The sequence below is a fragment of the Oncorhynchus masou genome, chromosome 29 (genome assembly GCF_036934945.1).
Source record: "Oncorhynchus masou masou isolate Uvic2021 chromosome 29, UVic_Omas_1.1, whole genome shotgun sequence".
Taxonomy (NCBI): domain Eukaryota; kingdom Metazoa; phylum Chordata; class Actinopteri; order Salmoniformes; family Salmonidae; genus Oncorhynchus; species Oncorhynchus masou.
In genome coordinates, this window is record NC_088240.1 from 59280112 (window position 1) to 59303649 (window position 23538).

The following is a 23538-nucleotide window of genomic DNA, read 5'->3' on the forward strand; positions in this document are numbered from 1 at the left end:
CTAGCCTGGTCCCAGATCTGTTTGTACTGTCTTGCCAACTCCTGTAGTCATTGTCGATAGGAGTTGACAAGACTGCACAAACGTAACAGACAAAGCTAATATCCACTTCCACTCACCGTCTCTGAACCAGGCCACGTCCTGTTGGAAGGGCAGCAGGGCCGAGGAGAAGGCACACTGCAGGGTCAGATTCTCCCCCTCTTTCGCCCAGGTCGGAGGGAAGCTGAACTCAAACAGAGCCTCCCGCTCCAGCATTGCAACTACAGAGGAAGGAGGAGGAGGATGGGTGGGTGGAGGAGGAGGAAGAGTAAGACGAAAAGAAAGAGGGAAAGGGAGGTGGATTTGGGAACGTTTGGGCGAAGAAGAGGAGGAGAAGGCAAAAGGAAGAGAAATAAGCAAGAACAAACATATAGATGGGAAATAATCCACCGAGATGATAACTCATTTTCCCAACATCTCCAGCCTCAAGATGACGTTATGTCAGATGAAGTTGAGATTTGCCATCAGCGTACTATGGAGGACACTAGTGTGATCGCATTATTCTCAGCAAGCAATGCTCTCTTTGCTCTCCCTCAGATTCTCTCACTTGTGGCAGCAGAGTGAAAATGCACAAAGCAAAGAGGAACCTTAATTAACTGGACGAAGGCCCAGATACGCCAACTGGCCTGTATTAGTAGTGGAAGGGGGGATATTTTTCATCTTCAGGAATGTATGCACACACGCACACAAGCGCAAAGGACACACACACACACACACTTACTCCCTCTCTCGTACACAAGCACCCTTGTTCCTGAAAAGGCCAAGGGGGTAAACATAGGATTAATGGATGTCATAAGGTGAATTCACCAATTTGTAAGTCGCTCTGGATAAGAGCGTCTGCCAAATGACTTAAATGTATGTAAAATGTAATGAGAGACATGCGATTGAGAGAAACATTTGACAATTTCTGAAAAGGTTTTGAGAGACATTATACAGTGCCTTGTGAAAGTATTTAGACCCCTTGACTTTTTCCACATTGTGTGATGCTACAGCCTTATTCTAAAATAGATTAAATGCATTGTTTTCCTCATCAATCTACACACAATACCCCATCATGAAAACAGGTTTACATTTTTTTTTAAATACGTATTTACACAAGTATTCAGACCCTTTGCTATTAGACACAGGTGCATCCTGTTTCCATTGATCATACTTGAAATGTTCCTACAACAAGACTGGAATCGACCTGTGGCAAATTCAATTGATTGGACATGATTTGGAAAGGCACACACCTGTTCATATAAGGTCCCACAGTTGGCAGTGCATGTCAGAGCAAAAACCAAGCCACAAGGTCGAAATAATTGTCCGTAGAGCACCAATACAGAATTGTGTCAAGGCACAGATCTGATGAATTCTACCAAACAATTTCTGCAGCATTGAAGGTCCCCAAGAACACAGTGGCCTCCATCATTCTTAAATGGAAGAAGTTTGGAAACACCAAGACCCCTCCTAGAGCTGGCCGCCCAGCCAAACTGAGCAATGGGGGGAGAAGGGCCTTGGTCAGGGAGGTGACCAAGAATGTTATGGCCATTCTGACAGATCTCTGGAGTTCCTCTGTGGAAATGGGAGAACCTTCCAGAAGGACAACCATCTCTGCAGCACTCCACTAATCAGGCCTTTATGGTAGAGTGGCCAGACAGAAGCCACTCCTCAGTAAAAGGCACATGACAGCCCGATTGAAGTTTACCAAAAGGCACCTAAAGACTCTCAGACCATGAGAAACAAGATTCTCTGGTCTGATGAAACCAAGATTGAACTCTTTGGCCAGAATGCCAAGCTTCATAAGACACCTGGCACCCTCCCTATGGTGAAGCATGGTGGTGCCAGCATGTTTTTCAGTGGTAGGGACTGGGAAACTAGTCAGGATCGAGACGAAGATGAACAGAACAAAGTACAGAGAGATCCTTGAAGAAAACCTGCTCCAGAATGCTCAGGACCTTGAGACTGGGGTGAAAGTTCACCTTCCAACAGGTCAACGACCCTAAGCACACAGCCAAGACAACGCAGGAGTGTCTTCGGGACAAGTCTCTGAATGTCCTTGAGTGGCCCAGCTAGAGCCCGGTCTTGAACCCGATCGAACATCTCTGAAGAGACCTGAAAGTAGCTGTGGAGCGACGTTCCCCATCCAACCTGACAGAGGTTCAGAGGATCTGAAGAGAAGAATGTGTGCCAAGCTTGTACTGTCATACCCAAGAAGACTCAAGGCTGTAATCACTGCCAAAGGTGGTTCAACAAAGTACTGATTAAAGGGTCTGAATACTTATGTAAATGTAATATTTCCATTTTTTTTAATGTTTTTGCTTTGTAAAAAATTTTAAGTAACAAATCAAAATGTGGAAAAAGTTGAGGGGTCTGAATACTTTCCGAACACACTACATGAAAAGTTTATTTTCCACAATTGTTTAACATTTGTGTTTTTTCGTCCTAAATGATTGCTTATGGGTAAAATATTACTGTTCTCAGATTTTAGATGAGTATGAATGTTTCATTTTTTTGGCAAAACGCTATATATCCATTTTGTAGCTTGAATGGAATGTTTGTATCCTGTATAGTTTACTGTGATATGTAGTTGTCTCACCTAGCTATCTTAAGATAAATGCACTTACTCTAAGTCACTCTGGATAAGAGCATATGCTAAATGACTAAAATGTCAAATGTAAATGTTTTATATACAGATCTCATATTACTGTATTGATTAATGTTTTTAAAAACATGTTTTGAATATCGTATGTGTCATATGTACAGTAATTTATTAACAATTGAGTTGTTTGTTACCTTGGACTATGTAAAACCTATCAGTACTAATTACATATCTTCAGAGTGAGACGGATGTATAGCATTTAGCAAAAAAACATGATTATTTGTCTCTTTGAAACAAAACAATCAAGGGATAGATTTTAAACAAATACATGCCTGTCATTGAACAACCCCATGCCATGATTAAATAGTGAAAAACACACCAATCTCTTTCACAATGTATTTAAACAACAAAAGCTCATTTACAAACATGAAACTCTTCCTTTTCGGAGCTCCCCTTTTCCGTTGACAGATAAAACTGAAAACTACCAGGCCTTGACAGATCCCCTTTCCACCAACAGATCTGAAAGGTTGCCGACATGTTTCCATAATGATCTTTGTCTAAATAACAGACCAGGACAATCACTCGGATGCACATCAATTTAATAACTCCCCATCTCTCCCCATCAATCTCTCTGTTTCAGTCATTCTCTGCATGTCTCCGTCATGATTATGATAAATGTGCTGGGGTTGCCCTTTGTTCTAGGGAGTAATCCACATCGGCTAATAGTATCCATCTCCCTGCTCCACATGACAAAATGAAGTCTCAGCACCACACTAATGTCATTCTGCTATTCAAATCCCATTTTCTCCTCAGCCAGTGTGTATGGATGGCATTACATGCTGATAAAGCTTCATTTGGAATGATTGCTATTTAGTTTCAAACATGCAGAGGACACCACTGTCTGTGTCCATTGATTGTGACTTGCACACCACGTTAAACAACGTGTGATACAGCGAGTTTGTTATTGTCAATAACAGTTTGATCCAGTTTTGTGTGATGCTGACACAATCTAGGAAGAGCGAGTCATTTGCTAAGGCAACAGAGCAGTGCTAAACAATCTATATAAATAAGCTGTTGGTTATTAGTCAGTGTCTAATCACTACTCTGCATGGTCTCCCTGTGGGTGCAACCAGCCTCTCTACTTGCTCAAAATCTGGAGAATGGCCTAGGAGCATTATACATATAGGCCAAGCTGCCAGCAAAAGTGAACAAATTGCACACTCTCTCTCTGTGCTGAAATATACATGACTCTGACTGGCGCTGAAATGGCAGCGATTTGTTCACCTACCCCTCCCAATCAACCTCTTTATATACAGGCGCACACACGCACACACACACACACATACACACACACACACACATACACACACACACACACATACACACACACGACACACACACACACACACGGCACACACACACACGACACACGACACACACACACACTCCGATGAACCATAAGCATCCCCTTGCCAGTCAATCCATCCTTGTATCCAGTCAGCCAAACAATTTCAGAGCACATGCAGCAGAGCCTCAGAGTTGTCAGTGTCTTCAAAGGCTCAGTCTTAGCGGAAGAGAAGAGAGTGAACTTCAAAAGGCTCAGTCTTAGCGGAAGAGAAGAGAGTGAACTTCAAAAGGCTCAGTCTTAGCGGAAGAGAAGAGTGAACTTCAAAAGGCTCAGTCTTAGCGGGAGAGAAGAGAGTGAACTTCAAAAGGCTCAGTCTTAGCGGAAGAGAAGAGTGAACTTCAAAAGGCTCAGTCTTAGCGGGAGAGAAGAGAGTGAACTTCAAAAGCTTCAGTCTTAGCGGAAGAGAAGAGAGTGAACTTCAAAAGGCTCAGTCTTAGCGGAAGAGAAGAGAGTGAATTTCAAAAGGCTCAGTCTTAGCGTAAGAGAAGAGAGTGAACTTCAAAAGCTTCAGTCTTAGCGGAAGAGAAGAGAGTGAACTTCAAAAGGCTCAGTCTTAGCGGAAGAGAAGAGAGTGAACTTCAAAAGGCTCAGTCTTAGCGGAAGAGAAGAGAGTGAACTTCAAAAGGCTGCAGAGAAATTAAAAAGGACATTTTTTCATTAAGATGCTGCATGAAACTTACTTGGGGTCCAGGATTGCTTGATTGCGGCCTCAGCTCCTTGATATGCTGAATCGTGGAGTGGGGGGACAAGGAGGAGAGAGAGGGGAGTGGGGAGAGTGCAGAGAGATAGAGGGAAAGGAGGGAGAAAGAGAGACAAACCAATCGTGGTAAAGCCACTTTTATACACGTCACAACTAATATTCCCTTGAGCCTATTTCAAACAATCGAAAGGAGAACGTGAGCATGTGAAATATGGATGATAGGTGAATAGGAGCGCTTGCCCCCCTATTATAGGGGCAGTGAAGTGTGTTGTTTTACAGTGTCAGCCATAGCAGTACAGTGACCCTGGAGCAAATTAGGGTTAAGTGCCTTGCTCAAGGGCACATCGGCAGATTTCTGACCTTGTCTGGTAGGGTATTCAAACCAGTGACCTTCCAGTTACTGGCCCAATGCTCTAAGCGCTAATCTACACGTGTATTTTCACTCGTAATGGCATGCATGTAATGTATTGCACTAATCAGTTTAGATTGGAGGTGTAGGCTATTGATATGGTATAGAACGCCAGTCATCTAGGTGCAAACCATCACAGCAGATGGAACTGGGTCAAGATGAATTGGAAATAATTGGTATGAATGGTGATTTATATCCCATAGAAGTATGAATGAGCATCCCCTTAGATTGTCTCACTTGAGTAAAACAAGTATGGACTAGTATGGAGCAGGAAAGGGGGAAATGTGACATGGTTACCAATTTAACATGATCTATCTGAATTTGAGGCAGAGGAGCAATCTGCATGTACGGTGTCCATATTAGGAATACCATGTCCATGACAGTTGTCAGAATCAGCAGCTACTTACAGTTGACCACCAGAGTGGCAATGGTAGTAGCTTCACCCAGAGAACTCCTGGCAACCACCTTGTACTCCCCAGCATCCTCAACAGAGCACCTGGGGATGGGGAAGGGTGATGACTCATGTGTTTGTGCCACCATCTTGGCTCCAGGCTGAGCCCAAAGCTAAATCACAAGACATGCCAACATTCTCATGTACAGTGTCTTCAGAAAGTATTGTTACAACCTGAATTTAAAATGGATTAAACGTATCTGTTTTGTCACTAGCCAACACATAATACCCCATAATGTCAAAGTGCAATTTTGTTTTTAGAAATTTGTACAAATTGATTAAAAATGAAAAGCTTAAATGTCTTGAGTCAATAAATACTCAACCCCTTTGTTATGGCACACCTAAATAAGTTGCATGGACTTACTCTGTGTGCAACAATAGTGTTTAACATTATTTTTGAATGACTACTTCATCTCTGTACACCACCCATACAATTATCTGTAAGGTCCCTCAGTTGAGCAATGCATTTCAAACACAGATTCAACCACAAAGTCCAGGGAGGTTTTCCAGTGCCTTGGAAAGAAGGGCACCTATTGTTCGATTGGTAAAAAAACAGACATTGAATAACCCTTTGAGCATGATGAAGTTATTACTTAGACTTTGAATGGTGTATCAATACACCCAGTCACTGCAAAGATACAGGTGTCCTTCCAAACTCAGTTGCTGGAGAGGAAGGAAACCGCTCAGGAATTTCACCATGAGGCCAATGGTGACTTTAAAGCAGTTACAGAGTTTAATGGCTGTGATAGGAGAAAACTGAGGATGGATCAACAACATTGTAGTTACTCCACAACACTAACCTAATTTACAGAGTGAAAATAAGGAAGCCTGTACAAAATAAACAATATTCCACAACATGCATCCTGTTTGCAGCAAGGCACTAAAATACAAGGTATTGTGTGTAGATGGGTGAGAGAAAAAAATAAATATTTAATCCATGTTAAATTCAGGCTGTAACAACAAAAGGTGGAATAAGTCAAGGGGTGTGAATACTTTCTGAGGACACTGTAGTTCACTCTCATATTCACTCAGAAGGAAGGAGGAGGACATGGAAAAGGGGAGTGGAAGTAACTACAACGTCTTGAACAGCAGGGTGCTAAAGGCACACATTTGAAAATCCTTTCGGTTACCTTCTGATTTCCAGCGTGTTGAGGCCAAACTTCTGCTTCAGACTGTGGTTCCAAGCCTGGCCAAAGGCACTCAGGGGTACCCCGTCCTTATACCTGGGAAGGAGAGAGTTAATAACAGTCCAAATGTCTAGGTATAAACTAACAAAAATCCCAATTAAATGTAAACATGACCACTGTTATGCTTTTTAATGTCCATGCCCGGTGCTAATCATGCTAATCTATGCTACGCAATAGTTAACATGACTCCTTTAGCATATAGATGGCTTTTGATCTCACGTTTCTTCTTGAGCTCCGTCTCAGTCGAGTCAAGACTCTCGGAGCTCATTGGGATGCATGCGTCCCATCTGGGATTGTTCAACTCATAAGCCTCTGGTCATCTGGTCCACAGCTCTGACTGTGCTCAGGCATGAATACTGAACACATATTCTTTTCATCCGCTAGTCTTTTAGTGCATCTGCTTATCAAGGGTGACGGTTACACACATTGCCAAGGCTAATATCGAAGCAAATGAGGTAATTTCACCCACAAATATCAGAGCAATATTCCAATTCAGGAATCAAAGGTTGACATGGCAAAACCTGTGTAGCTACATAATAAGCTGTAACCTATCCGTCTTCAGATATTTTCAATGGAGGTCATTAGCCTTAAGTGTGAGCGCTTACCAGGTGGCCTTAGGGGGTGGGCATCCCTGGATGGTGCAGGAGATTTTGACCCCCATGCCCTCCCACACCATGTGGGCTCTCAGTGGGATAGGGAAGTCTGGGGCCTTTTGACTCAGGTCCTCCAGATACTTCAAATGGATGGAAGCCTTCTGCTCAGCCTGGAACACGGATAGACACAGCTGGTATTCAAATACACTTACAGCTGGTATTCAAATGCACCCCCCTCCATTTGTTTTGTACACTGCTGCTACTCGCTGTTTATTATCTATGCATAGTCACTTCCCCCTCCTAATTACCTCAACTAACCTGTACCCCCGCACACTGACTCGGAACCAGTACCCCCTGTAAATAGCCTCGTTATTGTTATTTTATTATGTTACTTTTTATTCCATTTTTTTTTTCTTACTTTAGTATATTTGGAAAATATTTTCTTAACTCTTCTTGAACTGCACTGTTGGTTAAGGGCTTGTAAGTAAGCAGTTCACGGTAAGGTCTACACTTGTTGTATTCGGTGCATGTGACAAATAAAGTTAGATTTGATTTGAATACTGGTGAACTGACATAAGGCAAAGAAACTTATTTGTCAGTAAGCCATGGGGAAATGTAGGGATGTCAGCGTTGGCGACATAAAACTACAATGGTTAAATGAGACCATGTTGAAAACTGTTTTTATACATTTGGCCCTACTGAATTCACAACACCGAAGGCCTATAATTCAGTGTCCGGAGTGTCCGTGTATATCTGTATGGGATGAGATCAGAGGAGACTCTTACCTGTCTACGCAAGGCCATGCGGTCACAGCGTTGGCGGACATAGCGCTGTTCCCTGAGCACCTCCACCTCTACTTTCTCAGCCTCATTTCCAAACAGGGTCCACTTCTCTCCAGTTCTCAGACCCTGTTCATCCGCTGCCATGGTCTCCTTCAGGACATCCCTATTGGACCAGAGAACCAAGAGATTCCCTGTTAGAAAGCCACTGAGAAAAGGCCTATTGGCAAACGTGCATACAGTACATACACCAACTCCTTGTGACACTGAGGCTGTCCTAATCATAGAAATAGAATTAAGCAATAAGGCCCGGATGTTTTTGGTATATGGCCAATATACCACTGCTAAGGGCTGTTCTTAAGCACGACACAACGCGGAGTGCCTGGATACAGCCCTTAGCTGTGGTATATTGGCCATATACCACAAAACCCTGAGGTGTCTTATAGCTATTTTAAACTGGTTACCAATGTAATTAGAACAGAAAAAATAAACGGTTTGTCATACCAATGGTATGTGGTCTGATATAGCACGACTTTCAACCAATCAGCATTCAGTTTTCGAACCAACCAGTTTATAATGATATTTTTATGGTCCTAATATGGACACCTTACATATACATAATCTTATAATATAGTGGCTTGGCATTTTTCCAATTTTGTTGACTTACAACCTGGACTAAAAATAGATTTTTGGGGGGGTTTGTATCATTTTATTTACACAGCATGCCTACAACTTTGAATATGCAAAATATTAAGAAATAAGACAATTAAAAACAAACCTGAGCGTGCATAACTATTCACCCCCCAAAGTCAATACTTTGTAGAGCCACCTTTTGCAGCAATTACAGCTACAAGTCTATTGGGGTATGTCTCTATACACTTGGCACATCTAGCCACTTGGACTGTTGCCCATTCTTCAAGGCGAAACTGCTCCAGCTCCTTCAAGTTGGGTGGGTTCCGCTGGTGTACAGCAATCTTTAAGTCATACCACAGATTCTCAATTGGATTGAGGTCTGGGCTTTGACTAGGCCATTCAAGACATTTAAATGTCTCCCCTTAAACCACTCAAGTGTTGCTTTGGCAGTATGCTTAGGGTCATTGTCCTGCTGGAAGGTGAACCTCCGTCCCAGCCTCAAATCTCTGGACGACTGAAACAGGTTCCCCTCAAGAATTCCCTGTATTTAGCACCATCCACCATTCCTTCAATTCTGAACAGTTTCCCAGTCCCTGCCTATGAAAAACATCCCCACTGCACGATGCTGCCACCACCATGCTTCACTGTGGGGATGGCGTTCTCTCTGATTAATGTCCTCCTTGCCTGGTCCGTGAGTTGGGTGGGCGGCCCTCTCTTGGCAGGTTTGTTGTGGTACCATATTCTTTCCATTTTTTAATAATGGATTTAATGGTGCTCTGTGGGATGTTTATATTTTTTTACAACCCAACCCTGATCTGTACTTCTCCACAACTTTGTCCCTGACCTGTTTGGAGAGCTCCTTGGTCTTCATTGTGCCACTTGCTTGGTGGTGCCCCTTGCTTAGTGGTGTTGCAGACTCTGGGGCCTGTCAGAACAGGTGTATATATACTGACATCATGTGACACTTAGATTGCACACAGATGGACTTTGTTTTACTAATTATGTGACTTCTGAAGGTAATTCTGAAGGTAATCGGTTGCACCAGATCTTATTTAGGGGCTTCATGGCAAAGGGGGTGATAACATATGCACGCAACACTTTTCCGTTTTTTATTTTTTTGAATTTTTTGAAACAACTACTCCACTGCTATCACATGTCTACAATACAAGACCATGTGTACATGTGTGTATACATGTGTCTGTGCCTATGTTTGTGTTGCTTCACAGTCTCCGCTCTTCCATAAGGTCTATTTTTAACAGTTTTTTAATCTAATTGTACTTCTTGCATCAGTTACCTGATGTAGAATAGAGTTTCACGTAGTCATGGCTCTAAGTAGTACTGTGCGCACCCCATAGTCTGTTCTGGACTTGGGGACTGTGAAGAGACCTCTTGTGGCATGTCTTGTAGGGTATGCATGTGTGTCCGAGCTGTGTGTCAGTAGTTCAAACAGACAGCTCGGTGTATTTAACATGTCAATACCTCTCATAAATACAAGTAGTGATGAAGTCAATTGTTCCTTTACTTTGTGCAAGGAGAGATTGACATGCATATTATTCATGTTAGCTCTCTGTGTACGTCCAAGGGCCAGCTGCGCTGCCCTGTTCTAAGCCAAATGCAATTTTTTTGCAAGTCCCTTTTTGTGGCTGAACAACTGAACAGTAGTCCAGGTGCGACAAAACTAGGGGCTGTAGGACCTGCCTTGTTGATAGTGCTGTTAAGAAGGCAGAACAGCGCTTTATTATGGACAGACTTATCACCATCTTAGCTACTGTTGTATCAGTATGTTTTTACCATGACAGTTTACAATTCAGGGTTACTCCAAGCAGTTTAGTCACCTCAACTTGCTCAATTTCCACTAAGATTTAGTTGAGGTTAAGAGTTTAGTGAATGATTTGTCCCAAATACAATTATTTTAGTTTTAGAAATACTTAGGACTAACTTATTCCTTGCCACCCAGTCTGAAACTTACTGCAAATCTTTGTTAAGTGTTGCAGTCATTTCATTCGCTGTAGTAACCGACGTGTATAGTGTTGAGTCATCCGCATACATAGACACACTGGCTTTACTGAAAGTAAATAACCTATGTATGTACCTAGGCATGTAGTTAGTAAAGATTGAAAAAAGGAAGGGGCCTAGACAGCTGCCCTGGGGGATTCCTGATTCCCCAGCCTGCTGGAGAGGCTTCCATTAAAGAACACACTGTGTGTTCTGTTAGACAAGTAACTATTTATCCACAATATAGCAGGGGGTGTAAAGCCATAGTTTTCAGCAGCAGACTATGATCGATTAATGTCAAAAGCCGCACTAAATTGTAACAAAACAACCCCCACAATTTTATCTTTATTTAACTAGGCAAGTCAGTTAAGAACAAATTCTTATTTTCAATGACAGCCTAGGAACAGTGGGTTAACTGCCTTGTTCATGGACAGAACAACAGATGTTTACCTTGTTAGCTCAGGGATTCGATCTTGCATCCTTTCAGTTACTAGTTCAACGCTCTAACCACTAGGCTACCTGCCACCCCAATCTTTCTATTATCAATTTCTCTCAGCCAATCATCAGTCATTTGTGTAAGCACTGTGCTTGTTGAATGTCCTTCCCAATTAGCGTGCTGATAGTCTGTTGTCAATTTGTTTACTGTAAAATAGCATTCTATCTGGTCAAACACAAATTTTTTCCAAAAGTTTACTAAGGGTTGGTAACAGTCTGATTGGTCGGCTATTTGAGCCAGTAAAGGGGGCTTTACTATTCTTACTGTAGGTAGCGGAATGACTTTTGCTTTCCTCCTGGCCTGTGGGCATACACTTTTAGTAGGATTAAATGGAAAATATGGCAAATAGGAGTGGCAAAATCATCCACTATTATCCTCAGTAATTTTCCATCCAAGTTCTCAGACCCCGGTGGCTTGTCATTGTTGATAGACAACAATATTTTTTTCACCTCTTCCAAACTCACTTTATGGAATTCAAAATTGCAAATGCTTGTCTTTCATAATTTGGTCAGGCATACTTGGATGTGTGGTGTCAGCATTTGTTGCTGACATGTCATTCCGAAGTTTGCTAATCTTGCCAATGAAAAAAATCACGAAGGTAGTAGGCAATATCAGTCAGGTTTGTGATGAATGAGCCATCTGATTCAATGAATGATGGAGCTGAGTTTGCCTTTTTTCTCTCTCCAAAATGTCATTTAATTAAGATGCTCCAAAGCTTTTACTATCATTCTTCATGTCATTTATCTTTATTTCATCATGTAGCTTCTTCTTTTTCATTCAGTTTAGTCACGTGATTTCTCAATTTGCAATACGTTTGCCAATCGTTGTGCAACCCAGATTTATTTGCCATTCCTTTTGCTTCATCCCGCTCAACCATACAAGTTTACATTTCTCATCAATCCACACAGATGGAATTGTTTTTACAGTCATTTTCTTAATGGGTGCTGCTTATTAGTAACTGGAAGAAGCCATTTCATAAATGTGTCAAGCGCAGCGTCTGTTTGCTCCTCATTACACACCATGGACCAACAATGAAAACCACAGCACACATGAAACAAAAACAATAGCAGCAATGCATATATAAATGCGTCATTGCAGATGTACTACAAAAGCATGTTTCGACTCAACAGTAGCCTGGGAAAATATCCTGGGGTAGAATAAAAAAATAATCTGACAAACTCCATTTCTGCTTATGATCAGTTTTTATTTTAGATGGCATACTGTATGTCAGATCCTGGAGATTCGGCGAGAGATTGGCCTCTAAAAATCCAGCTCAATAAGAAAATTATGCTCAACATGCTGGATGTACACTGAGTGTACAAAACATTTTGAAAGCTGCTCTTTCCTTGACATAGACTGACCAGGTAAATCCAGTTGAAAGCTATGATCCCTTATTGATGACAATTGTTAAATCCACTTCAGTCATTGTAGATGAAGGGGTGGACACAGGTTAAAGAAGGATTTTAAGCCTAGAGGCAATTGAGACATGGATTGTGTACGTGTGCCATTCAGAGGGTGAATGGGCAAGACAAAATATTTATCCCATTTGTATCAAGAACGGTCCACCACCCAAAGGACATCTAGCCAACTTGACACAACCATGGGAAGCATTCGAGTCAACATTGGCCAGAATCCCAGTGGAACGCTTTTGACACCTTGTAGAGTCCATGCCCCGACGGATTGAGGCTGTTCTGAGGGCAAAAGGGGTGCAGCTCAATATTAGGAAGGTGTCCTTAATGTTTTGTACACTCAGTGTATAGCCTTTAGGTCTATAGCTTTAGTTCAAGAAAATCACTACTGAGCTGTGCTGCAGTACAGTCAAGATGGCAGGTAACATATAAAAGCCCCCAATATCTAACAGATACCGTACACTTACACAGTATAGTGGTTAGAGCTTTGGGGATCGAATCCCTGAGCTGGCAAGGTAAAAATCTGCCGCTCTGCCCCTGAGCAAGGCAGTGAACCCACTGTTCCCCAGGCACCGAAGATGTGGATGCCCCCCCCCCCCTCCCCCTCCCCCCCCGGTTCAGAGGGGTTGGGTTCAATGTGGAAGACACATTTCCGATGAAGGCATCCAGTTGTACAACTGCTGTGTCATTGCCCTGGTTCTTATGCAATGTTTATATTCTTTGATTGGTGGCCCATCCCGCCCCACACATGCCCCGATCAAGGTCTCCATCTGCCTTTTATTACACACTCCTAGGTCTCTCTGATCTATAGAGGGGTTTCCATCCCGGTGTCCCATTGCCTGGCTGACTGACTGACAGTGATTGTCCTCTGAAATTGGTAGTGTGAACACACACACACATAGGCTACACTTCACTTATTCTCACATGCATGATTAGAGAAGTGGTCATTTATGCATGCATGCATATACACTGAGTGTACAAAACATTAAGGACACCTTCCTAATATTGAGTTGCACCCGCCCCTCCCTATTTTGCCCTCAGAACAGCCTCAATTTGTCAGGGCATGGACTCTACAAGGTGTTGAAAGCATTCCACAGGGATGCTGTTCCATGTTAACACCAATACTTCCCACAGTTGGGTGGATGTCCTTTGGGTGCTGGGCTATTCTTGATACACACGGGAAACCATTGAGCGCGAAAAACCCAGCAGCGGTGCAGTTCTTGACACAAACCGGTGTGCACACATGTGCCACACACCCACGTGCCACACACCCACACGTGCCACACACACACACGTGCCACACACCCACGTGGCATACACACTCAGCGCTGCAGGAAGGATTTTGTGTGGTTGTCAGTCAGGGCTGGGCTTACTCTGCTTCAAATGGACATTTCAAGATCATTTCACACTGTTGGAAGTGTATTGAGCTCCCCACAAAAGAGCTAAGTCCTATGAGTCATCCAGTGAATTTGCATACTGTCCTGAATTTACACTATCCTCCCTGAGAGGAGGGTGGGATTTGTAGGAAAGAGCGAGGGAGCGAGGGAAATATAGAGAGGTGAAACAAGAATAAACAAGAATCTCACAACTCTAATTGGGGGTTAGAGACAGAGAGATAGAGAGAGAGAGCATCGTGTTCACATTGTTATCAAATCAAAACAAAATGTCATGCCAATCCCATATCCCCGGGGTGTTCGTTCAGGTGTCCCAGAAATAGACTCAACGAATCCATGAAGGGGTTTAGAATCCATCCCACATATCCTTCCAAATTCACTCAAGGAGGATTTCATCAGTCTCTACTCTCTCCTCCCAAAAATATCCCCTTTCTATCCGGCTCCTCTCCTGGGTGGAACGGCTTTAGGTTTCCATGCAGCAAATATACTTCGGAAGGGAGAAAGACCTTGTTAATGTCTGAGCGAAAGGGATTACTAGGCAGAGAAATAAAAACGTGAGCCCGGGCCTTGGAATTAGAGCTGAGCACGTTAGCAGGCTGAGGTCTGGTTGGCACTCCAGTTGATGGGAGGACAAGAGGGCGTGAAAGAGCCACTCAGATGACAACGAGATGCAGGCACGTCTGCACAACTAAGGCTTATTACTGCTGTCAGATGCATGGGCTTTCTCTCAAGTGATCCACAACTTTCCTTTCTTTTTAACTCTTCCTCTCAGTCCGCATATCTTCCTGCTGCCAAACACTTGTCCTCTTTTCTAAAGGAGAAAAGGTCCTCTTCACTCGATCTCTCTATTCATCACTGCCAGTGACTGGCAGATTGCTTCTTAATCTTTCTTGGCTTTCCTGTTAGAGAGGAACCAGAGTTCATAGCACGGTGTAAGAGTTCATTTCAGTGCATTTACTTTTCGTGGTTCGTACTGCTTTGACATGTTTGAATAGATCAAACAAGCATTTTTTTGTTGTCACAGATCAGTTATTTCATACTTTAAACTTTGTACTGTGATTGCATGTTGTGTCTTTGGCTATGCCGGATTAAGTGATATGACATGCTATTCTATAAAATCCTTTCTCCGTAATTAATATTACCTGATTGAGCTAATCATGTAAATGTAATTAACTAGAGAGTTGGGGCATATCTTCCGGATAAACTCGTAAAATATTACTAGGTCTTTAAATTAATAGAAGTCAATATTAATCGTCACCTTAATTCAGTCTCATCTGAAAGTTGTAAACTCTTGGTTATCTTCCGAACCCTGGCTAACAAGTTGAATCAGCAATACAAAATTGGGTTTAATTATTTATTTACTTAAATACCTAACTAATCACACAGAATTACATATACACACAATGAATTATACCTTGATTACAAATTACGTCATAAAGGAAAACGTCCCTGGCGGGCGGAACAGATATGACAGCTGGTTACACAAAAGAAAAGGGGCTGGGTTTGAGTGAAAGAGCGGGAAGACTGAGGGACAAAGGGAAAAGCTGTGCTATCGTAAATACAGTATCTTTTGCATTCTAAATTACCGCCCATTTGAAAAAGGAAAATGCAATAAATATTTACTCTAAGCTGCGCTTCGGTAGGTTGGTGGTAGATGGAAGGCCGTGTTGCCAAACCGAGTCCTTTGTCCTTTGAAGAATGTCTCTGGTGGTCAATTGGATACATTGTAGTAACGTCGTTGTGTGGTAGACGGGATACTCTGTCTGTTCTTTCCTAGCCCGCGTTTGCAGCTGCTGTGGCTAACTCAACGGCTAGGAGGTAACTCCTTTTGGATTGGCTTAGCAAAACCCCAGCTTCAAGCTGAAGTAAAATAGTTGAGAACAAATTCTATTTACAATGACGGCCTACATTGAATCACATTATCATCCACATGAACAATAGGGACAGGGCAAGGTGTCCCTGGATAAGGGTATTATGAGATGACACTTTTTCCCCTTCCCATCATGTTTACTGTGTCCTAAACCTTCCAGTCTGGAGCCCTATTTCTTTTAAGATGTATAACATTCTCTACAATGACAGCTGGTTATGAAATCCCCAAGCTTGTGATATAATCTTTAAACAAAAGATGCACCCTACTTCATCACATGCACCTCCTCCGCAGCCCTTTCATCATCCCTCCCTCCTCTATAACGTCTTTGCTCGTTAATAAGCTTGTGTCATCAGGAATTACTGTTTAGTTTATTGGCATCACATATAAACTTATTGAGCCAGTATACGAGGTCATAGAGCAGCTGGAGTTTTAAATGACAGCGAAAAAGAAGAGTGAAAATCAAAAAAGAGACATGAATGGAATCTTTGTTTTATCGTCAATCTCTGATGCTTCAGAAGGATGGCCCTTGAACTAAGGGCCAGCGCCAGTGGAACTTGATCTCACCTTGTCATGGATGGTGGAGTGGGAGGATGCAGAGATTGCTTTGGCTTTGGCGTTTCATGGCGTCCCCATTGATATTTATAGCTGACGTTGCTAACTTAGAGGCCTACGCTATGTTTCATACAGATAGCTGTCCACAGAGAGTCAGAGACTGTGCTGACTGCAGAGTCATGTTCTGAGTCTATTCTCGATTTGATTGGATGTATATTTTTTATTTAACCTTTATTTAACTAGGCAAGTCTGTTAAGAACTAATTCTTATTTACAATGACGGCCTACCAAAAGGCAAAAGGCCTCCTGCGGGGACGGGGGCTGTGATTTAAATATAGAAGTGATTGCAACAGGAAAAGTCGAATGAAAGAGTGTGCAGTGGGTCAGATTCAAACCCATGTGAGCAACGGTACATGTATTCTGAAGGCAGTGACCTGCTGGACTACCCCCACGCCTCACTCTGGATGTGCTCTACACAGGAGAGATAAGCCTGGAAGAACTACCAGGCAGGGATGAATTAGTCAGGAGAAGATGCAGCAGCGATGTCTTTGCTTTGTGCTTCGCTGAGGCGTTGCAGATTGTAGACGGTTCAGTTTGAACGTTGCCTCAACTCTGACTTTGCCATCAATTAGGCACATGGTTTCATAATAACATTCATTGATCTTACCTCAGGGTGCTCCTATTACAACGGGCCGTTGCTGGTGCGTGAATGCATTTTAGAAGCATAATTTATGTTATGAATTGTACCAATCGTATTGTATTGACTATGCAGTGGGGTGTGCTAGTACATGAAGCTACCTCACGCTACAGAAATAGGACATAGAACCATGCCCTATGGGCCATTCTGGTTCGGACAAGGCTTACTGTATTACTGTATATATCAGACACCCTAACACCAGAGTAACTCTTCTCAACATACCATGTCCTGTGCCGTGGGAATTTGCCGATGTTTAGGATCTCCTTGACCGACATCACATCACCGGGAATGATGGGATAGAACTCAGAGTAGGAAGCCTCCTCATCACTGGTGCATCACAGGGACATAGAACAAACAACAACATATTAGATTCATTGGGTATTTTAATCAAAGTAGAAATCAGAAAATTCAATAGAAGATCAATTAATCAAGAGGAGGTTGTTTTGTCCGACAAGAGTTGTGGGACAGGGTTCGTGTATCTGAAGCTAGATGGTGTCATTTCTACGAGGGTGTCAGACATCTACAGGAAATCTCAGCCCCAGGTCAAGTGTAGTTACAACTGTCCTGCTATTCTGAATCTGACCACCAGGGGAGGCCACACAACCTGAGGGAGTTCCGCTCATAGGTGACCTTTAAAGAACAAAACTGAATTACAAGCACAATGTTTTATTCAACAATTTTTACTGGGGACATGGCTTTGGCTTTTAAAATTACAATGTCAAATGAAACACAGTAACATTGCTTACATTTGCCTTTATTATTTCCAATTTCTGTGACACTCAGCAATTGTCAAAGTGCTCTGGAGTCTGATTACTTACCAACAGAACAAGCTGTTGAGAATAACAGCTGAATAGAAACAAAGGCAATATTAACAGCTGGAGTTCAGCATGATAATAGAGACTGATAACCTCTGTGAATAACGATGCCAATGTCGCTGTCCAAACTAAGACCAGCTCTACAGCTTAGAGTGGACGACAGGCCTTTATTTGGATCAGCGACTAGATACAGGATAAAGGTAGAGAGGGAATTAAGAGGCAGCATTGTATTCACTAGTCAGTCGTCGCTATTGAATGGTTTGTAAAATAATTTGTGATATCACCTCCGGATGCATTGTGTAAGTCTGTTCAATGTAAAATTTGAAGTCGTTATCTCTTGCTTTTAAGTAACACATACAGGGCCTTTCGTCATATCAATTTTAAGGGAACACAGCAGTGCAACACCTGGGAACCTCCAAACCAATGTAAAAAGGGTGTAAAGATAAGAACAATAAATCAGTTGTGTGATGAATTATTACCATGTTAACAATCTAACGAGATTATACAATATTCGTTTTTTGCAATTATCCCCCATTTTCTTGGGGGGTAATAGTCACTTTACCCCTACCTGCAGTACATTACATAATACCTCAATTACCTCGATTAACCAGTACCCCCTGTATATAGCCTTGTTATTGTTATTTTATTGTGTTACTTTCTTTTTACTTTAGTTAATTTAGTAAATATTTTCTTAACTCTTATTTTTCTTAAAACTGCCTTGTTGGTTAAGGGCTTGTAAGTAAGCATTTAATGGTAAGGTTTACACCTGTTGTGTAGACCTTACAATTTGATTTGATTTGATTTAGCATGGCAGCTGTAGCAATTGTGCATAAATCTTCTCTGTGGCCTTTTCAGTTATGACAAATGAGCATCATGTTGAATCTTTAAACATCCCTGCGAGTTCATCCTGTTTTTATGGATCACGAATTAAAAAAGTCCCACAAAAACAACCACCCAGCCAGTAACTGCAGCTGACGTGATATCTGGTTGAGATAGGTGCTCCCATGTGGGGTCCTAACCGAGCTGAAATCTAGTCAGGCAATGCTGTGGCTGACCTGTTTTCTCTCAACTGAGGGTAATGTTATAAACACCTGCTGCCTTCTGTTCTGCTAGTTCTAATCGGCTTTGTTCCTCTTTTTCAGTGGTGCATAAAGCCATGTTGTTTTGTTGTGGGGAGGTTGTAGAGCCAGGAGGAACGAACGGCCAATGTTTTGACCCCAGGGTCATATTCATTTGGCAATTAACAAATATAAAACAAAATGAAACAGGAAGGGACAACCAGAACTTGTCCAATAGGAAAAGCTTTTTTTTCTGTTTCAAAACACTTTGATACGGTGGACTAATGAATACAACCCAGCTCTTAACAATTGCAACAGGGTCACTAATCATAAGGATTGTTTGTTGACCTCTGGCTATGAATCCAGTGCATGTTGTGTAGACATGTACTTAATTAAGATGCAGCAGCATTGTATTCATTTGCTGTTGCATGATCACATGTAACAAGTTTTTCTTTAAAAAACAAATGGTGTCATGGACCTTCAGGGGACGCACCAGTAGCCATGCCATGCCATGCCTGTTTGTGACAGAAGCACACAGTAGTGGTTCTAATTCAAAAGTGCATCTCTTGTGCCTCTCAGCAATCTCGAGCTAGGCCAATGTCATTCTCACACATACACACACACACAAACACACACACACACAAAAGGACCAATGCAGTGAGGGAAAAAAGTATTTGATCCCCTCCTGATTTTGTACGTTTGCCCACTGACAAAGAATGATCAGTATATAATTTTAATGGTAGGTTTATTTGAACAGTGAGAGACAGAATAACAACAACAAAATCCAGAAAAACGGATGTCAAAAATGTTATAAATTGATTTGCATTTTAATGAGGGAAATAAGTATTTGACCCCCTCTCAATCAGAAAGATTTCTGGCTCCCAGGTGTCTTTTATACTCTTAAAGGGGGTGCTCCTCATCTCAGCTTGTTACCTGTATAAAAGACACCTGTCCACAGAAGCAATCAATCAATCAGATTCCAAACTCTCCACCATGGCCAAGACCAAAGAGCTCTCCAAGGATGTCAGGGACAAGATTGTAGACCTACACAAGGCTGGAATGGGCTACATGACCACTGCCAGGCAGCTTGGTGAGAAGATGACAACAGTTGGTGCGATTATTCGCAAATGGAAGAAACACAAAATAACTGCCAGTCTCCCTCTGCCTGGGGCTCCCTGCAAGATCTCACCCCGTGGAGTTGCAATGATCATGAGAACGGTAAGGAATCAGCCCAGAACTACACGGGAGGATCTTGTCAATGATCTCAAGGCAGCTGGGACCATAGTCACCAAGAAAACAATTGGTAACACACTACGCCGTGAAGGACTGAAATCCTGCAGCCCCCGCAAGGTCCCCCTGCTCAAGAAAGCACATATACAGTGGGGCAAAAAAGTATTTAGTCAGCCAGCAATTGTGCAAGTTTCCCACTTAAAAAGATGAGAGAGGCCTGTAATTTTCATCATAGGTACACTTCAACTATGACAGACGAAATGAGGAAAGAAAATCCAGAAAATCACATTGTAGGATTTTTTATTAATTTATTTGCAAATTATGGTGAAAATTAAGTATTTGGTCACCTACAAACAAGCAAGATTTCTGGCTCTCACAGACCTGTAACTTCTTCTTGAAGAGGCTCCTCTGTCCTCCATTCGTTACCTGTATTAATGGCACCTGTTTGAACTTGTTATCAGTATAAAAGACACCTATCCACAACCGCAGTCACACTCCAAACTCCACTATGGCCAAGGCCAAAGAGCTGTCAAAGGACACCAGAATCAAAATTGTAGACCTGCACCAGGCTGGGAAGACTGAATCTGCAATATGTAAGCAGCTTGGTTTGAAGAAATTAACTGTGGGAGCAATTATTAGGAAATGGACGACATACAAGAACACTGATAATCTCCCTCGATCTCACCCCGTTGGGTCAAAATGTTCACAAGAACGGTGAGCAAAAATCCCAGAACCACACGGGGGGACCTAGTGAATGACCTGCAGAGAGCAGGGACCAAAGTAACAAAGCCTACCATCAGTAACACACTACACCGCCAGGGACTCAAATCCTGCAGTGCCAGACGTGTCCCCCTGCTTAAGCCAGTACATGTCCAGGCCTGTCTGAAGTTTGCTAGAGAGCATTTGGATGATCCAGAAGAAGATTGGGAGAATGTCATATGGTCAGATGAAACCAGATAATAACTCAACTCGTCGTGTTTGGAGGACAAAGAATGCTGAGTTGCATCCAAAGAACTCCATAACTACTGTGAAGCATGGGGGTGTAAACATCATGCTTTGGGGCTGTTTTTCTGAGGGACCAGGACGACTGATCCGTGTAAAGGAAAGAATGAATGGGGCCATGTATCGTGAGATTTTGAGTGAAAACCTTCCATCAGCAAGGGCATTGAAGATGAAACGTGGCTGAGATAAACTTTTATTGACCAAATAATTATTTCCACAATAATTTGAAAATAAATTCACAAAAAAATCCTACAATGTAATTTTCTGGATTTCTTTCCCTCATTTTGTCTGGCATAGTTGAAGTGTACCTATGATGAAAATTACAGGCCTCTCTCATCTTTTTAAGTGGGAGAACTTGCACAATTGGTGGCTGACTAAATACTTTTTTGCCCCACTGTACATGTCCGTCTGAAGTTTGCCAATGAACATCTGAATGATTCAGAGGACAACTGGGTGAAAGTGTTGTGGTCAGATGAGACCAAAATGGAGCTCTTTGGCATCAACTCAACTCGCCGTGTTTGGAAGAGGAGGAATGCTGCCTATTACCCCAAGAACACCATCCCCACTGTCAAACATGGAGGTGGAAACATTATGCTTTGGGGATGTTTTTCTGCTAAGGGGACAGGACAATTTCACTGCATCAAAGGGACGATGGACGGGGCCTTGTACCGTTAAATCTTGGGTGAGAACCTCCTTCCCTCAGCCAGGTCATTGAAAATGGGTCATGGATGGGTTTTCCAGCATGACAATGACCCAAAACACACGGCCAAGGCAACAAAGGAGTGGCTGAAGAAGAAGCACATCAAGGTCCTGAAGTGGCATAGACAGTCTCCAGACGTTAATCCCATAGAAAATCTGTGGAGGGAGCTGAAGGTTTGAGTTGCCAAACGTCAGCCTCGAAACCTTAATGACTTGGAGAAGATCTGCAAAGAGGAGTGGGACAAAATCCCTCCTGAGATGTGTGAAAACCTGGTGGCCAACTACAAGAAACGTCTGACCTCTGTGATTGCCAACAAGAGTTTTGCCACCGAGTACTAAGTCATGTTTTGCAGAGGGATCAAATACTTATTTCCTTCATTAAAATGCATATCAATTTATAACATTTTTGACATGCATTTTTCTGGATTTTGTTGTTGTTATTCTGTCTCTCACTGTTCAAATAAACCTACCATTAAAATTATAGACTGATCATTTCTTTGTCAGTGGGCAAACGTACAAAATCAGCAGGGGATCAAATACTTTTCCACTCACTGTAAGTATACGTTTCACTGATTCACTGATAAGTAAGTCTACACCTGTTGTCTACGAGGCGTGTGATAAATACATTTTGATTTGATTCGACACTGCAGTGGCACAACAGTGGGCAGAGGAGTAGCAGTTCCACATGAGCACACAAAGGCCCTTAATACCCAGTAGATACCAATGAGGGTTTAGTAGGGATCACAGCCAGCCACCCTTATTGTCTCGATTCAAATCTGCCTTCATATTTAGCAGGGCCCGATTTCTACTGTTCCTGTTTCATCTGGAGTTATTAAATTAGACTAACCTGCAGGTCTGCAATCTGGATGGACGAACAAAAAGATTCAGATCAAATTTGTCCTTGGGGTACTTGGTGTAAACAAGCTATTATTCCATAGACTTGCCTTAGGCTGGTTGGATAGCTCATTTTCACCCTGTTACAGGGAGGTGTGAAACCAGGTGCAGAGTTTTTTTTTTTCTCGGTACAGCCAACAAGACGTTGTTAAATGTCTCAGAGGCGTGAAGAGATAAACAGTGAAAGCCATTGTGTAGATCTCTAAGACAGGACAGCTAATGAATCCATACAGTAGGATCGTCATTTGATCACTCTTTTGTTGCTGAGAATTTTCCTGCACGGCAGGAAATGTAAACATGTAGTGTACTTTGAGGTTTACAAAGGCTTCTAAAGTTAATAATGTCCACCCCAAAACATCTGACTTAATCTGACCAAACAAAGAATGTATCAACCCCTACAAAAAAGGTTTATTAATTATAATCCACAAAATAATTCACATTTCCTGTTGCTGCAAGATTGTTTTCCTTCTGTAGCAAACTGGCTCAAATTAAGACCCTACATCTTTTTACTGGTATATTTTACATAATAGGATGTTCTTGTGGCTTGTTCTGTTTTTGAAAGACTTACTTTTCTATAAATATAATCATGTAAAAAATACAAGTAAATAGCTGTATTCAAGTATGTGGACACCGCTTCAATTGAGTGGATTC

The 23538-nt window shown here is 42.2% G+C and overlaps 1 protein-coding gene across 2 annotated transcripts in view; it reads right to left on the reverse strand.

The window, feature by feature from the left end:
- Positions 1–23538, reverse strand: part of myom3 (myomesin 3) — a 75029-nt gene that overhangs the window by 36196 nt on the left and 15295 nt on the right. For both annotated transcript variants that reach the window (XR_010452347.1, XM_064945457.1), the window contains exons 3-9: positions 17412–17516; positions 8151–8310; positions 7378–7535; positions 6716–6808; positions 5542–5630; positions 4706–4750; positions 117–257 (exon numbers count right to left, since the gene is read on the reverse strand). Coding sequence is in view for 1 of the 2 variants with exons in the window: in XM_064945457.1 (XP_064801529.1) it covers positions 117–257; positions 4706–4750; positions 5542–5630; positions 6716–6808; positions 7378–7535; positions 8151–8310; positions 17412–17516 (791 nt within the window). In the remaining variant the exon portion in view is untranslated. The remainder of the gene's footprint in view (positions 1–116; positions 258–4705; positions 4751–5541; positions 5631–6715; positions 6809–7377; positions 7536–8150; positions 8311–17411; positions 17517–23538) is intronic.